General features: G+C 40.4%; 1 protein-coding gene across 3 annotated transcripts in view; it reads left to right on the top strand.

The window, feature by feature from the left end:
* Nucleotides 1–13,339, top strand: part of CHM (CHM Rab escort protein) — a 211,572-nt gene that overhangs the window by 55,425 nt on the left and 142,808 nt on the right. For all 3 annotated transcript variants that reach the window (XR_004539584.1, XM_033945876.1, XM_033945875.1), the window contains exon 5: nucleotides 9,498–9,894. Coding sequence is in view for 2 of the 3 variants with exons in the window: in XM_033945876.1 (XP_033801767.1) it covers nucleotides 9,498–9,894 (397 nt within the window). In the remaining variant the exon portion in view is untranslated. The remainder of the gene's footprint in view (nucleotides 1–9,497; nucleotides 9,895–13,339) is intronic.

Here is a 13,339-nt window from a genome sequence, read left to right as displayed (position 1 = left end):
TGATGTAAATTAGACATGTAAGACTTGGTTGAAATGGATTTGAATTTTTTAAAATAAAATAAATATATGCTGTTTCTATATTTGAAGCTGTAGCATTACCCTTTGTTGCTTTTTTTGGCATAGTGAATGTTTTGGGTTGGTTTTTGTTGTGAAACTTAATTAACTTCAATAAACTTGCTGCTTAAAGTTCTTCCTTAAATAGAAGAAAACAGCTGGTTAGCGGCATAATATATACTGTTCAAATCGACAGTGAATAGCCTTAGAATAAAGTTCATCCATCACAAGGGAAAATGTTGTCTCTGTAACAAGCTGTGTTTAAAAAATAAAAGGCAAATGGTTGAAAAATAAATAGTGAACACCTGTGCTGAATAAATTAACCAACTGGCTGACAGTTTTTCATTTGACCTATCTTTGGGAAATGACTGTTCCATGGCATGATACAACTTGTTCATATTTAGATAATATCTTTGTTACATACAGTCATTCATTGACAAATAAGTGTAGATAATATTCAAAATTTACACAACAATTTTTTTGCAGATGCATCCTTTTTGTAAACTAACAGAAGTGGATTCCCTGCCAGAGAGCTACTTGGAAGGGGACTGGGGTACAATTGTTACTGAGTTTATTGAATGAATTGTGGGCTTGCTTTCTACAGCTGATTTACTTTGTATTGCTAAAAATTCAGAGATCGGTCAAAACACCTTTTCCCTTTTTTACTAAAATGATGCCTCTTAGTTTAGTGAACTGTATGGTCAATAATTTTTTTTTTTAAGATAATTATGAAATGGGCTAATGCAGGACTTTCTTGTGCACTAAGCCCGTTTCTGGTGGGTCCCTAAAATAGGGCTTTTATCTTTTTGCAGGTCCTATGCTAAATTTTTTCATTAAACTAAATCTTAGGCATATATACTGCATCTTCTCTATAACAGTAGAGCTCAGCACGATTTACAAGAAAATTAGAAAGGAGAACAGATACAATATGGATTTGAAATAGGTGGGAGCAGTTCTAGGAAGTGCTAAGTATTCCCATGTTAGCTCAGCTGTACGTAGAAACATAATGGTAGATAAAGGCCAAATGGCCTATCCAGTCTGCCCATCTGCAGCATCCATTATCTCCTCCTCGCCCTAAGAGATCCTATGTGCCTGTCTCACGCTAATGGTTAACGCTTCCACACCCCTTCTCTGCCCATGACATGCCCCCTGAAAAATATACATCCCCTCCGTTAAAAAAAAAAAAAAATTATGTGCTATTAGTGTGCGCAAACAGACAAATTACCAAATGCCTTAATGCATTTTGGAGTAGGCCTTTTTAGGTGCACTAGCCACACATTAGCATTTAGCGCCCTTCAGTAAAAGGGCGCCAAAGTATACTAAAGTTAGCATACAATTTGTGGGTGGAATTTTACTTTCTTCCCCGATTACTATTAAGGGCATCTCTTTGAATTTAGTTCATAAAATCAGGATTTTGGGAATTATTTTTGATGAGAAATTATCTTATGACCATATTAGTCATGTTGTCAAAACAACTTTTTATAGACTCCGTCAAATTCGTTCTATATCTAAATTCTTATGTTCAAAATCTCTAAATATTTTAGTTCACTCTCTAGTTATTTTGTAAAATTGACTACTGTAACGCCCTGTTCAAAGGACTGTCTCAAAAGGAAATTAGACGTCTGCAAATCATACAGAATGCTTCAATCAAACTCATTACAAAAGCTAAAAAATTTGATCACGTCACTCCCCTACTTGAGAAAGCTCATTGGCTTCCTGTTGCTCACCGCATTATGTATAAACTATGCCTCCTTACTTTTAAATCTCTGGTATTTAAAACCCCAGCCTTTATTTATAGGGTTTCAATTCCATATACATCACCTAGACTCTTGAGGTCAAGTGACCAAAATTTGTTGGTCATCCCTTCTCTTAAAGTTATTAATACACGGCGGCAGACTATTTTTTCTGTTATGGCTCCCCAATCCTGGAATTCTCTTCCAATTCATCTGAGAGATGAAAAGAATCTTGAAAAATTTAAGAGCAAACTAGAGAGTCTTCTTTTTCAAGATGCATTCAATGTTTAATTGAACTGCTTTTGGCTCTTAATCCATTTTAACTACTTTGATTGTTTTTTTATTCCCCTTCCTATTGTTTTTAACCTTAATTGTTCTACTTTTATAACTAGATTGTATTTCATCCCGAGTTTTCCCTATGTTTTTATTAATGTATGTGTAATTTAATTTATTATTATGTATTAGTAGTTATAAAACTTGTCGTTTGTTTGTAATTTTATTTACTACAATGTATTAGTAGTTATAGTACATCTCTTTTATGGTTGTCTTCCTATATTTTGTAATTTTATCATTTTGTACATCGTTTAGAATTCGGAATAAGCGATTAATCAAATGTTATAATAAACTTGAAACTTTATAATTGACAAAAATCGTATACATTAAAAAAAAATGTTACGTTTGCTGCCTAAGATGAAAGCTGGGCAAAGAATTTTAGTAAGTGACCTCAAGAAAAAAATATTTTAAACTCAGTTTTGTTTCTTAATAAAAGCAACATTTCAAAACAACATTTTATTATTATTAACTGTCTTGTCATGAAGAGATTCACGCAACATGGTTTAATATTCATTGAACAATAATCAAGTACTGTTAAGTGTTTTCCCTATCTGTCCCAGCAGGCTCACAATCTTTGGTGACTTGCCCAGAGACACAAGGAGCAACTTCAGGTTGCTGAGGCAGTAGCTCTAACCACTAGGCCACCTCCATTTTGACATAACTGACCAAATTTTGAGCTACGGATACATATTAAAATGTTATTTGCTCTCTGGCAGGGTATACCACATGGGTTCTTAAGTACTGCAGTCTTGCCAGGTTTTCATAGCAGTCGGAGAATATCCATTTGGATGAACATTTTAACTAATATGCATATTTTAGTTACTATGAAATTCTGACATGCTCATGGCCCTCAGTAACTAGATTTGGATCCCTACTCTATAACTTTTGAGTGGTATGCATGTTAGTAGCTCTGTATTCCTTAGTATCCAGGCTGTATCATCCTGACTGATGAGTTGTTATCCCCGACTACCAGAAGAAGATGGTAGAGAAACTGACTTTTCTGATGACATCATTGTTATAAGGGGGCTGATGCTTAGTAGAAAACTCCAATAGTTCTCTGCTTCTAGCAGAGGGTAGGTTATCCAGGCTGGTGTACTTGGTCCATATCCTAGCTCCCTGCAGTGCTCTGTAAGGTTACACTGCTTGTTCAAGCCTAACGGCCTTGTTCCCAGGTTCCTGATGAATAGACCAGACCTGGTTGGACGATAACTCAGTGAAGCTTGTGGCTCGGTCCCCATGGGGTCCTTGCCACAGGGGATATGTGTGGATCCTCCCCCCCCCCCCACCTCCCCAACCTCTTTCTGCACTTCTGCTCCTTTCTGGAGCGTCTCTCTCTGGACTTCCTGCAGCTCCAGGCAGCCTTTCAACAACAACAACAAAAAAAATTAACTAGCTGCCTGGTTTAGTTTTATGTATTGTCCTTCTGAAGGAGAATAAAGCTAATTATAAGAAAAAAAAAAGATGTTGCTATAAGTTGCATTTAAAATAAGAATAATAATAAAAATCTCATACCCTTAAAGGTGGGAGGGAAGAATTGCTGGAGTTCCTGTCTGCAGTTGGCCCAAGCAGTCTGTTAAGCTTCTGCTCAACAGCCACATGGCTGGCATGCTAGTAAGCTAGTGTTATGTGACCTGTGGGAGCTAACAGCTGAGTATCCTCTGCCATTCCTGTGATGAACTATTTCAAACTTTAGAACTGGTCTCAGGAGGGGGAGTGAGTGGTGTCCATGGTTCTGAAGCTGTTCCCTCTGCCTTAGCACTGGGACTAATGTTCCTGATGTCTTTTGTGGGAACAGCAGCCATTTTGCCTCCTGTTGCAATTTTACTGTAGTAGGTGCTTGTTCAGCCCCCAGTGGGGTTTGGAGAGGCAGGAGCAGTTGCTTCCTCACCATCCCGAGCCCCAAGTGGCTACAGCACATAGTCCTGCTGGTTAAGCTGTTGCTGTGATGAAATCAGTTAGCTTAGCAGTGTTTAAAAGAGGTTTGTATAATTTCCTAAAATAGAAGTCCATAGACTATTACTGAGATGTCTTGGGGAAATCCACTGCTTATTCCTAGGATAAAAGCATAAAATCTGTTTTACTACTTGGGATCTAGCTAGGGACTTGGGTTCACCACTGTTGAAAACAGGATACTGGGCTTGATGGGCCTTTGGTCTGTCCCAGTATGGCAATTCTTATGTTCATATGAACATTTAGAATGTTGCAAACATATTATGTGCAATATTGCTTGTAGAAATACTGTAACATTCTTTTAAAAAATTGCACAGAACAGTGCTAGAAAATAAATAAATGTAGAGTATTGCACAACCATAGTAAGCAATTAATCTGCCCATTAACCAATGCATTGCACCATGGCTTTAGCTACATTAGGAGTACAGTAATTCTGTTAAAATATTGCACACAACAATGCTGATAAATAGAGTAATGTACTATACAGTATTGCACTATCACAGTAAGCAATTACAGTAGTCTGCTCATTAACCAATGCAATGCATTAGCTGCTTTGAGGTATGCTATTGGACTTTCTTAAAAGGGGCCCTTAGCTTGCTCACCATTAGGACAAAACGGCTCATCATTAGGACAAAACAGTTCAGAAGTACTGAAGGATGCTACAGCGCAGATTGGGAAATGGACATATACAAAGAGATGGTACACTACCATTATAAAAACATTGCTTGACAAAAACCAGCTTTACACAAATACAGGTGGAAGAAGCTCTGTCAAATCAACTACTGGAGGGAGAGAGGCTTGCAGCTCCATAATAGCAGTGGAAGACAATGATGCTAGTAGGTCAACCTCAGTCTGATCAACGTCTGGCGCACTAGTCAAGGCTGGCAAGTCGACTTCTGTCACATCAATCAACCTCTGGAGAGGGACAGGTGTGCAGCTTGAATGCACGTGAGTCTCTCAACTCAACTGAAAAAACTATGTCAGCCTTGTCTGCTTGGCTTTTCTTCTCAAGTCCTTAAGTGTCTCAACATAAGGGGTAAATGCAGCTTGTTAGATGCTTAAATTTTATTCTGCGCTCCAGCATGGGATCATGTTCCTCCATGTCACTGAATAGTTTTTCCAAGACTGATGCCCATCCTGGCATGCAATTCAGTCCTTTTCCTTTAAGTGCTTAAGGATTTTGGGCTCTGTAGAACATAAGAGGTTTGCATTTGAAGTCACCCTTGGCATTGTCACCCAGTAGCAGAGTGGTGCGATCTTTAAATGCCTTGAATCCTTGGGCTTTTTCTGCCATTTTCATTATATTTGTTCATTTCCCAGTCTGGTAATAAAACACGCCAGTCTCATCCACGTTGAAGATCTGCTCTAGCTTATACCCCTTTTCTTTAATTATATGTAGTAGGTACATTTTAAAATCCTCAGCAACTTCAACAGTGTGGTGTGGGTTAGAGCTACAGCCTCAGTACCCTGAGCTTGTGGGTTCAAATCCCGTGCTGCTCCTTGTGACCTTGGGCAAGTCACTTAATCCTCCACTGTCTCAGGTACATTAGAGAGACTGTGAGCCTAACAGGACAGATAGGGAAAAAATGCTTGAGCACTTTATTGTAAGCCGCTTAATACACCTTGTCCAGGCAGTATATAAAAACCCCATTCTCTTTTCCCCATTGCCAGCTGAACTTGCCACCCTGGAAAGATTTACATTTTTTTTTTTAGTGCATATTGCTTTTTTAAAATGCACTAGCTAACCTGTACTCCCCGAAAAGGGTTTCACGTTTTCCTGCCCTTGGGTTATGTGTTTGTAAATTCTCTGGCTTTCATCCTGACAACAATGCTGTCCACTGTGCTTTTTTTCTTATTCACCATTTGCTTTAACCACAAATATAACTTCTTTTCCGTTGACTGATCATGAACCACAGATGTTGTTTTGGAATTTTCTGGTTCAGCTTCGTGAACAGACTGACAAATATCTTCCTCTTTTTGCCAGATGGATTGGATTGTGTATCCATTCATATTGAACTCACGGCTGACAGCAGAAATAGACTTGCCAGAATGAAGCCTGCCTAAAACACATATTTTGTCATTCAGACACATGACATGCTTCTTCTCTTTGGAACTGTACCTGCAGATGCTTGGCGGCCATTCTCTTTGGAGTTGTACCTGCAGATGCTTGCAACTCACTTTCTTATGCTTCTATCTCACTCTCTTGACGATGGTGGCTGTTTCTGGAAGCAAAGCCAAAACCGGAAGTGAACATGAAAGGAAACAAAGGTTTTTTTCTAAAGTTGGAGGTCCGCAAACACACGGCGTGATTAGCGGTCACAATGCATGCAACCGTGGAGAAGCAAAATCACAAATTGGAAGTGCATGAATAACAAGAACAGACTGTAATGTCCTAGATATTAATTAATTCCAATTCTGTAACAAGATTAAAAGGCATATCAATTGGATTGTTTCCCTGTCACCGAAACCCAACATTTTTCTGTATCTGCTTTATTCTCTTAGAAAATTTTGATAATTGTTTTTGTTATCCTGATAAACTAAAATAAAAATTCAGCAGGAAATGGTCTGACTAAGTAATCTGTTGCCGATTTATATGGTCTATAAAATTAAAATTAGATTGTTTAGAAAAATAAACTAGAAAATTGAGTGTATGATCCTTCTCATCTGTGGGCACAATGTCTCCCAGGGATATATTCAATTAATTCAAAAATGGAAAAAAACTGACAAGTAGTAGGCTCTGAAGACACATCCAAATGTAAATTTAAATTGACTAAAATGACCAACTTAATATAAAAAAAAAAGCAATATTATGAAATAATTTCAAATCTTTGATTGGTTTACTGCCCAATTACCAGGTGTCCTGCAAATTATTAGAAATCATAATAAACCAGAGAAGGTGGAATCAGTAAATTCACAAACCATAAATTCCACTGTCTATCAGTTTAAAAAAAAATCTTTATAACCTAAGGCTAAACCCTCTCCCCATCAGACCTTGGACAATTCATATTTTTTTAACTCAAGAGGACAAAGATCTAAAATCAATGGATTATTTAAATCTGGAATCCAGGTTTCAACAATAATTGCAAGCCCTAACTGAGAATCCCCCCCCCTTTCCCGGCTGGTACTCTGAATGCTCTGCGCTGCTCTCGACACTCATAGAGTTCCTATGAGCATCAGGAGCAGCACAGAGCATTCATCGCGCCAGCCTGCTCTAAAAACCACTTCCGCTGTTTTGTAAGTCTCTTAACACTAAAGTTTTGTTACATTTTGATCTAGCGTTAGAATAGAAATATTGTATAAATACACAAACATTTACACACAAATAAATCCTGTAAAGGAATCTTAACTAAATTACTGTGCAAACTTTTTGATTTTGTTTTCAAATTTCTTTGGGATTAGGTCTATTTACTTAATCAGATTCAGTGGGGGGGGGATGCACAAAGCTCTGGTAAACTGAGCTGGGTTGGGAGTGATTTTCTTTTTCCGGGCTATGCTCAGCACAATAGCATGCAAATCACATGCATGCTAATTGTGCAGAGCAACCCAATAAAAGAGGGGAGGAACTATGCCTGGCGCCTGCTCAAGCAAGCAAAGCGCTAGGCACAGATCCTTCTTCCCCCCCCCCATTCCATCCTGTTATGGACTTTGGGTTTTTTTCTCACAGAAGTGCTGCTTTCCCCTGGCTCATCTGATTGGGGCTCTGATCATCTGAGCTGGCAGGACTCACCAGCGTCGCTGGTCAGCTGAACTGACATGGGGAGAGTGGAGCCACGATCAGCTGAGATGTAGAGTGGTATAAGCATGTGGGTGATACACTCCTTTCCATTCACTCAACTACCCTTCTTCCTTCTGTTTCATTCACTCCTCTCCTTTTCCTTTAGTCTCACAACCCTGCATCTCTTCACTCACTTCTCTCTTCCCCTCCCATTCCTGTCATCCATTCCCCTTTCATTTCCTTACTCTCGCTTCTACTAGCAAAGCCTGGCTTCTCCAACACTTTTATTAAGTCTAGTTGGCTCTTCTTTTACTGGTGGGCTTGGAAAACTGTCAGCCTTATGCCATTGAGAGATATATTTGGGGAGAAAGAAATACCTTGATTCATAGTCTAGACCAATGGTCTCAAATTCAAACCCTTTGCAGGGCTACATTTTGGATTTGTAGGTACTTGGAGAGCCGCAGAAAAAAAACAGTTAATGTCTTATTAAAGAAATGACAATTTTGCATGAGGTAAAACTCTTTATACTTTATAAATCTTCCCCCCCCTTCCCGAAGTCCTGCATGTTTCCCCCTTCTTTGCGGCATCCTCCAGCTTCCTCCCTAGCCTCTTGTTCTTAGTTTCAGCTAATTACTGCAGCCTGCAGAGAGGATCGCCAGTTCTGTAGCATTCCTTGCAGGCTACCATTGGCCTCCGCAGCACGTTCCCTCTGTCACGGTCCCACCCCTTCTCTGATGTCAGGGGCAGGATCGCGGCAGAGGGAACGTTTTGCTGAGGACAATGGCAGCCTGCAAGGATTGCTATAGCACCAGTAATCCTCTCTGCAGGCTGTGGTAATTAACTGAAGGTAAGAGCAGGAGGCTAAGGGTGAAGCCAGAGGACGCTGCAAAGAGGGGCAGAACTAGTACAGACCGAAGGTTGCAAAATAGTACCTGGCGGGCCACGAGTTTGAGACCACTGGTCTGGACCAAGTCACATTAAGAAAAAGTATGGCAGGTTGGAAAACTAGATCTTTGTTGCATTTTTCATGTTACTAAACTAAACTAAACCTTAGGTTTGTATACCGCGCCATCTCCGCAAGCGTAGAGCTCGGCACGGTTTACAGAATTAGGATAGAAAGGAACTCCAGAAGAAAAAGGGTAATAGGAAAGGAACTAAAAGGGTAGAGAGGGGTCAAGGTACCAGAGAGCGGGAGGTGTTAGATTTTTGAAAAGAGCCAAGTTTTCAGGTGTTTGCGGAAGAGTTGGAGGGAGTTTGATGTCATTATTTAATGACATGTTCAAAATGCACAGATTTTTCTCATTTGGACATGATCCTCCTACAGTTGTCCTCCATCAGTTCTTAGAATTATGAAAGAAACCTAATTGATAAATATCAAAAATTCTTCTTTTGGAGTGACATTCTTAAATTAATTTATTTCCCTGAGCGGCCAGTTAAGTTGTCCTTCTGCATAGTCATCCATTAGCTTTCGCCTGAGTACCTAGAAAGTAGATATGTCAGCATGAGGTGCACCTAAATTGTTCTTCTACGAATATCTTTACACCCAGGTCAGTGCTGAGAATCATTGTGCCTTGAGGCTTGTTTATTGTTTAACTGATTTTTAGGCTTTCTATACTTTTTATACTGAATATATGTGTGTATGTATATATATATATATATATATATATATATATATATATTTTTTTTTTTTTATTTTTTATTTTTTACATTAGTCAAGATTCCGAAAATGATGTTGAAGAAGTTGGTGCTCTAAGAAAAAATCCTGCATTTGTCACCTGTGATGACAGTACAGATGCTCAAGATTCTGCAGAGGAACCTCCCTGTCAGGAAATCCATTCTTTAGATTCTAACAACTCTGAAATTTCTTCACAACCAAATAACACTGATCCAGATACTACAGCTGAAACTGATGTTCCAGATGTGAACCTGGAGATGCAAACCCAGTCTGATGTCACAACTTCTAGCACGCCATCTTTGGACACCTCAGAAGGCGATAATACCAAACTTAGTACAGAAGAAACATTGGCACTAGAATCGGCAAAGAGAAAGATTACTTATTCTAGTATTGTTAAAGAAGGTCGAAAATTTAATATCGATTTAGTTTCAAAGGTAGGCAATTTTACATGTGATTTTTTTTTTTTTTTTTAATTTTCAGTGACAACTGTACCTTTTCATTAAAGCTCTGCTGCCTCAGAACTTGAAGCTTAAATAATAGGGATGTTTATTCATTTGCAATAAATCACAAAATATCATTGACCTATCCCAGGGGTAGGCAATTCCGGTCCTCGAGAACCGGAGCCAAGTCAGGTTTTCAGGCTATCCACAATGAATATGTATGAGATGGATTTGCATGAACTGCCTCCTTGAGATGCAAATCTATCTCATGTATATTTATTGAGAATATCCTGAAAACCTGACCTGGCTCCAGCTCTTGAGGACCGCAATTGCCTACCCTTGACCTATCCTGTATCATTGGCATGTGAAAATTTACAGAAAAAAAACAAAAAATTATGTGTGTTTTTTTCATTTGATGTCAATTTGCATTCTTTCAGAAGAAGTGGAACCTCTTTCCAGATAGTACATACTCTTAATGGCATTGATCCTGTGAAGACATAAGAGGAAATAGTGAACAAAATGAACATTCTGTTACGTAAACACAGGAGTCTTTACTCTTGGTGAACTTCCTTTGTTTGTGAACTGTTGCAGAAGGATGTCAATCACATCTTTCAGCTCCTCCTCCTTCACCAGTGGCATATAGTGTCCTCTTCAGTTTTTCTTTTTGCAAGCAAACTGAAAAGGAGTGTTCTATAAACATAGTAAATGACAGCAGATAAAAACATGAATGGTCCATCCAGTCAGCCCAATAGTCATAATCTTTATACATTCATGGTTAAATCATCTTTTTTCTTTAATATTTCTGGGCAATAGACCACAGAAGTCTGCCCGATACTGTATTTAGGTTCCCACTGCTGGAGTTGCCATTGAAGCCCACTCCAGTCTATCCTAACCATCCTGTCACTGGAACTTCCATCAAAGCCTTCCTCAGCTCATCCTAAACCAAATCACCATATACGTGACACAGACCATGCAAGATTGCCTAGTAAAGGCCTTAGCTTATTTTATACATTCATTTTCCAATTAGAGATCCTCTGTATTCATCCCACACTTTTTTGAATTTTGTCACAGTTTTCATCTCCACCACCTCCCTTGGGAGGGAATTCCAGGCATCTTCCACCCTTTCTGTGAAAAAAATAATTTTTTAACATTACTCTTAAGTCTGCTACTCCGCAACCTCAATTCATGCCCTCTAGTTTTACCATGTTCCTTTCTCTGGAAAAGATTTGTTTCTATATTAATACCGTTCATGTATTTTAACATTTATCATATCTCCCCTGTCCTTCCTCTCCTCTAGAGTATACATAGTCAGGTCTTCCAGTCTCATATGTATTTTGGCACAAGCCCCATACCATTTTCATCACTTTTCTCTAGACTGCTTCAAGTCTTTTTACATCTTTACTCAGATGCGGCCTCCAAAACTGAACATAGTACTCCAGGTGGGGCTTCACCAACAACCTGTATAGGGGCATCAAAGCATCTTTTTTTTTGGCTTGTTGCGCCTCTTTCTATTCAACCCAGCATCCTTCTGGCTACAGTCACCACTTTGTCACACTGTTTCATCACCTTCTCTGTTCGGTTTTATCATTTTCGGGTATTTTTTATCCATCTCATGAGGCTTAGGTGTTTAGAGGTCCCTAATTTGGGGCTAGTCTACCTGGGAGAGGATGCAGATTCTGCACAGGTGGCCTGCAGCTTGAAGGGAACCCCCAGGTATACATGCTGAGCCAGTCTTCTCTGTGCATATTGTAAGCTCAGGGATCATTCACCTGGGAGCTAGCTCACCTGATTTATCAGAGGTTTGAGCTCAGGCTGTGAGGCTCCTGTGTTACTCCTTTTGGGGGAAATTCTGTATAGGATGCCGGTCTTGGCAGCCACCTAAGAAGCGGCTAAGAATTGCAGACTGGCATCCTTTACAGAATCGCATCTGGCCTAATGGACAGATGCCTAATCCTGCCTAACCACTCCAATTCTCTAACTGGTGCCCATGTCACAGGCACCATTTAGAGAATCATGCTTGATCCTTTGCTATCAGGTGATCATGGCAAAGAAATCCCCCTGCCGTGATCAGCCGAGCGGCTGCAGCAGGGAATCCCCAATGCCCTCCCCCCCCAATGAAATTGGCTGGCAGGAAGGATGCCCATTTCCTCCTGCCACCCCCTGGAATTTCCCCTCCCCCCAAACACCTGGTGATGCCACCCCTCCAGAGCTCCCCACCTGTAGACTTCCTGGCACCTGCACCCCCCCGGGTACCCCCAACCCCCCTACATATACCCCCATAGCTTTTAAGATGAAAGTCCGGCTGGAGAGATGCATACGCCCTCCAGCTGTTAGGCCTACCACTCCAAAATGATGGGCCTTCTGTTTTCTGAGATGCCTAAGGCTCTGACTGGCCCAGATGCCTAAGACCTCTCCCATAGGGCCACCTGTTTCAAAGTTCATTCAACTAGATGTGTGGTGGCTTCCTGGGTGGAGATCAGGGCAGTGCCAACTAAAGAAATCTATAGAGCAGCTACTTGGATTACTCTCCATACCTTTACCAGATTTTATAGAGTAGATGTGGCAACTCGGGAGGACGCCACCTTTGGGTTCTCGGTTTTGCGGGCAGGCTCATCTGTCCCATCCTAGGCATCTGCCACTGCTTTAGTAGGTTACCTAGAGTACAGATTCCTAATGGAACATTAGATTCTTACCTGGATAGTCTTCTTTCTGTCAATACACATAGGAGTCTGTACAGTCCACCCTGTCAGGTTCAATGCGCCTGCTTTTTGCCTTGGATAAATCAATAGCCCAGAACTGGGGGTTTCTCCTGTCAGTTGAAAATGCATATAATCATATAGGACTAATAAAGCAATAAATTTGTTGAGTTCCTGAACTCCATATGTGTTTTTTGTTAGGTGTACACAGCAGGGTATTTCGTTGCAGCACCTCTTTTGTTAGTTCATGCTAACTGTTGTTCTTTTTCATGAGTTACAGAGCAGAACTGAAATGTGCTATTGTTTTGGGAAGTGCCTCATGTCCCTCTTCCAGCATGGGATGATTCATGGTCCATTTAAGAGCCATCAGTTCAGCATGACCCTTCACAGAATATCAAACACTTATTAGTTGTTACAATTCATACACGCTGGATCATCCCATATAACACATGCTGGATTGTCTGATTTGGGGGCATTGCCACCTCCCCATGCACCACATGCTGGATCAATGTGGAGTGCTAATGGGGGGTATGTGGGAAGCATTCCTCCTTCAAACTAACTAACTAGCTAAGCATCCCTCCCCATCACATGCTGGATCAAGGTGGAGTGCTGATGGGGGTATGGGGGGGGCATTGCCCCTACCACCACATGGGCCATATGCTGGATTGGGGCAAGATCACGAGCCCCGGCATGGTGGTGCATAATTCCATTGAGCAAGTAGGGGCAAAGGAGCTGAGCTGGAG

Source organism: Geotrypetes seraphini, chromosome 5, assembly GCF_902459505.1.
Source record: "Geotrypetes seraphini chromosome 5, aGeoSer1.1, whole genome shotgun sequence".
In the NCBI taxonomy this organism is placed as follows: Eukaryota; Metazoa; Chordata; class Amphibia; order Gymnophiona; family Dermophiidae; genus Geotrypetes; species Geotrypetes seraphini.
Note: the sequence above shows the minus strand (reverse complement) of the source record. Positions and strands in the feature narration are given on the sequence as shown.